We start from the raw sequence: 4,260 nt of genomic DNA, 5'->3' as shown, positions 1-4,260 counted from the left end.
GAGGGATGGAGGGGGATGGAGGGGGAGGAGGGGGGATGTCTTCCAAGACGTCTTCTTTTTCTTTTCCTGTGTCTGTCTCTCTCTGCTCCTCGCCCTCTCCCTCTCTCCTGGCAGAAGGGGTCTTGTGTGTGGCTGCCGGATGACAATAGGGAAGAAGAAGAAGGAGAAGAAGTGTTTAAAGAAGAACAAGTGATTAATGATTTTTTCTTGTATAATTCTCGCATTTTTCTTGAGGTGCCGTCCCCTCTGTCCTGTCCACAAAATAATGGCGGTGAACTTTTTTTTTTCTCTCTCTCTCTCTCTCTCTCCCCAGAAGGTTGGGTGGGGGGTGGGCATCCTCACAAAAAAATTTGCTCCTATTCACACAAGCAGCAGAAGGCCCCGACTGATAAAGGAGGCTTTAAAAAAAAAGAATCAGGATTCCTCGGTGGATTTTATTGTGCGCAGTTGTCAGCCCGCGCGCTAATTCATTTATTTCAACTGGGAGTGCTAGTGCTCTGGGGCTTTTGGGGTTATTGTGGAGGCACATGTGTGTGAACACTGGGGCGGGTGGTGCCTGTTCGGATGCTCCAATGTAGGACAATTGGTGTGCAGCGAAAATTACAGCATTCGGACACAAATATTATCTTTATGTGAGGAGAGGTGCACACAGCCGGAGGGAGTGTGTGTGTGTATGTGTGTGTTTGTGTGTGTGGAGGAGGGGGTATGAAGCCTCACAGCATTATAGTCTCCACAGTAAGAGGAAATATATAAATATAAATATATACATGTCTCCTTTTCAACAACTGGAAATAATGCGTAATCTGGCAAAGTGAAAAGACGCCACGGAGCAGAGTGGCTGATATTAAAAGAAGCCAAGAAAGACAGAGGAATTGATTATTACAGTAATGACACAGTTAAATGTGTGAAAATGCTCCATAGGCCCGCGTGTTGCCATATGTGAGGCTTTTACGCGTTTTGGCGCAGTGTCTGTGTGCGCGTGTGTGTGCGCGTCTGAGCACATCGAGGTGTACAGTTTGATAGGAGGGCGTTTTTTTTTTTTTGTTGCACTGGAGGAGCCTTTCATAAATAGGAAGAAAACAGATAAATGGGCAGAGGGAGTTTCTGTGGCAAGAGGCCCAGGGAGAAATCAACCAACAAGTAATAGGGAATCTTCTCTGGGCCGAGGAATACGAGCGGACCAATTTGGGGGGCACACTTTTTTTGTTTAAAGTTCATCGAGAGGAATGCTATTTTCTCGTTCTCCCCCCTCTTGCTCTATATTTTCGATACCTGCTCTAAGAAAAGAAAATGAAAATTAATACGGGAGCCGCGCCTTACAAAAGAAGCCATTCGTCTTGTTGATTATCTATTTGGTTGTCAGGGTTTGAGCTATGGCGCTGGCCCGCTCCCTTTTTGTAATATATAAAAAATAAAACACACATGCGCGCACAGCACCGGTCCAGAAAACAGCGATAGGAGGAGAGAGAGAGAAAAAAACTGTTGTGCAAAAATTACACTCATTAAAGCATTAAAAGACCACGAACCGAGAAACTATTTAATTTTTTTTTCTTCAGAACCATAAGAGGAAGGGAGGGAAGGAGGAGAGGGGGGGTCCTATACTCTGTGTCGGGCCGGTGCAAGCGCATCTGAGCAGCCGTTAAATTAACGGGAGAACAGGAGTGAAACGGAGGGACGGTTTGTGATTTAAAACGAGATTACAGGACGTAATGTACCAAGATCACTCACGGCCGGGACAGATTAATCATCGCGGGCTCTTGATTTCTCCAGACAGGTTGCTGTGCCTTTGTAGGCAAAAACCAACACTGAAATTACATTAAATAATTTATGTGCGCGTAGAAGCGAGTGTATGTTTGCTTTAAATACATCCTGCGCCGGTAGAGCCTGATGGCAGCGGAGAGGAGGACGCGTTACACAAACCCGCGGAAAACAAACACACACGAAAAGAAACGATGAGATTTCAATGTTAGACATGTTAGAAAAATAAATACAATAAATGTGAAGTGAAACATAAAACATGTTAAAGAGCTGAGCGTCCAGACTGGAGGATTCTATGACAGCAGAGAAATCAATTCAATCTGAGAAGAAACGGAGCAAAACGTCCCTTTGAAAGAAGAAAGAAGAGAAGATAGAAAATTATACATTTTCAGCCATTTATTTAAATTTCTATGAACTATTTACAAATAATAGGAAGGTGGACAGAGAGGAGGCATGAGCAGAGACAGGAGCACATCGGGGGACACATGTTCACTAAAGCATCATCATCATCATCATCATCATCAATAACCATAGAAACTAATCTTTGGAATGTAAATAAAATACCATCAATTAAAACACTTGCAGAATAAAATATCTAAAAAGTGGCACAACGTGAAGAAACATAGAGAGATGGAGGAAGAGGAGGAGAGGGCAGAAAGTGTGCGCGCATTTAATGTGCGGAGGAAAGAGCGACGAAGAGAAAAGATAGAAAAATAAATCAACACCGTTCATGCAACAAGAGGCTCCTTATTTTTCTGAATGTCCCTTTCTAGAACAATTGCTTATAATTAAATTACATTTTTTTTTTAACTTTCCACATACAAGAATACAAGAATTGTATTGCAGGTAATAATAATAATAATTATTATAATAACTCGTCACACAATTTCAAAAAATATAAAAGCTCGAGACGCTGTCACTTCATGAAACGAGCAGGAGAAAAAATAAGATGACCAAAAAATAAACATATATATATATATATAAGTACAACTGAGGTAATAGGTAGTACATTGCAATAGTGCTGTGTTTATAAGGTGTTCTGGAGCTATCTGTACCAGGAGTTGGGTGTGATTATTAGTGTTAGGCAGCTCTATAAACCCTGTTAGGTAGGTGGAGGGAAATGCGTTCCTGTGACCGTGTTCACGTTCATCACCCTGTTCCGTGGTTCCCTGTAACGACGTGAGCAGCCCGCGGACCGCCGGACGCTCCGGCGGCGCGCAGCAACACCGGCTTCAGCTCACAATCAACACTCAATTCAAAAATAACTAGAATTAAAATTTGAAAAGCTATATTTTGTCATTAAACAAAAATAAACACAAAAAAAGAGACAGAAATACAAACAGTTATACTTGTAGCAGCGGGACGGCGGAACCGCCTGCTGTCGTTTGGATCATACCGGAGGTTACATGAGGGTTGGACGACTATCAGGGTCTGTAGTGTAAGAATACTTCTCTTGACGAAACGAGACTTCCATTTATTACACGTGCGTGTGTTGGGGGGGTTAGTGGTTTGGAGACGGGGGCAGGGGGAGGAAGGGGGTGCAGGGGCTGGGGGGTAATGGGCAGAGCCGCGGTTCACCCCTTTGCTTTGTACCCGCAGAGTAAACATGACAAATGGGGCCCGAGTTTGGCATGATTAAAGATGAAAACGAGGATCCATCTTCACCAAAAAAAAGGAGTCTTGGATAGAAAAGGAAGAGGAAAGAAGCCACACACACGCGGGAACATTATCTTCAGCCCGCCGTCAGCAGCAGGCAGAGGGAGGCTATAAAAGACGGGGCGAGGAGCGGGCAGTGAGAGGGCAGAGGGACGGGTTCTGGACGCCACCACGCCGTTTCTCAGTTCTTTCAGTCTCCTTCACCTACTTTTGTTCATTTCATATTTTGTGAATGGGAGCTCCCCCCTCCACCCCCTCCCACGTCAGAGCGTCATATCTTAGTGAGGAGCATCAGATCAGGGCCGGACGGCGGCAGCGACTCCCTCCCTCCCTCCCGCCACAGCAAAGGCGTTATTCCGGTCCAAAGTGCAGGTTCCGGTGGTTACAAGCGTGGTGGGCCCTTCGGCGTTCAGTTTGGGTAATCAGGGAGGGCAGACATGAGACAGAGGGGAGCCAGTACCGGGCTATAGGGGTCCAGAGGAGCGGTTCTGGGAGCCGCTCAGAGCCTGGGAGTTTGTGTTGCTGCTGTTTGCCCCGGAGCGGACCTTGGTGTTGGGCAGCTTGTGGTCCTTCTTCCACTTCATCCTCCGGTTCTGGAACCAAATCTTGATCTGCCGCTCTGACAGGCACAGCGTGTGCGCGATCTCCACCCTGCGCCTGCGCGTCAGGTACCGGTTGTAGTGGAACTCCTTCTCGAGCTCCAGAACCTGCTGGCGCGTGTACGCCGTCCGCGAGCGCTTCGGTTCGCCCCCCGTGTAGTTGGAGCTCACTGTGGGAGAACAATGGAGACACACGTGAACCACTGAGAGCACACACACACACCGGAAACACACTGATGATAATAAT

General features: G+C 46.2%; 1 protein-coding gene across 1 annotated transcript in view; it reads right to left on the bottom strand.

The window, feature by feature from the left end:
* Positions 1-2,139: 2,139 nt before the first annotated feature.
* The window catches only part of hoxb4a (homeobox B4a), a 4,570-nt gene continuing 2,449 nt past the window's right edge, over positions 2,140-4,260 (bottom strand). Inside the window, exon 2 of the mRNA XM_008292951.1 lies at positions 2,140-4,183. Coding sequence (XP_008291173.1) covers positions 3,879-4,183 — 305 coding nt within the window. The 3' untranslated portion in view covers positions 2,140-3,878. The remainder of the gene's footprint in view (positions 4,184-4,260) is intronic.

The sequence above is a fragment of the Stegastes partitus genome, unplaced genomic scaffold (assembly GCF_000690725.1).
Source record: "Stegastes partitus isolate 25-593 unplaced genomic scaffold, Stegastes_partitus-1.0.2 Scaffold847, whole genome shotgun sequence".
Taxonomy (NCBI): Eukaryota; Metazoa; Chordata; class Actinopteri; family Pomacentridae; genus Stegastes; species Stegastes partitus.
The sequence above is the reverse complement of the archived record's forward strand: the minus strand, read 5'-3'. Positions and strand labels throughout refer to the sequence as shown.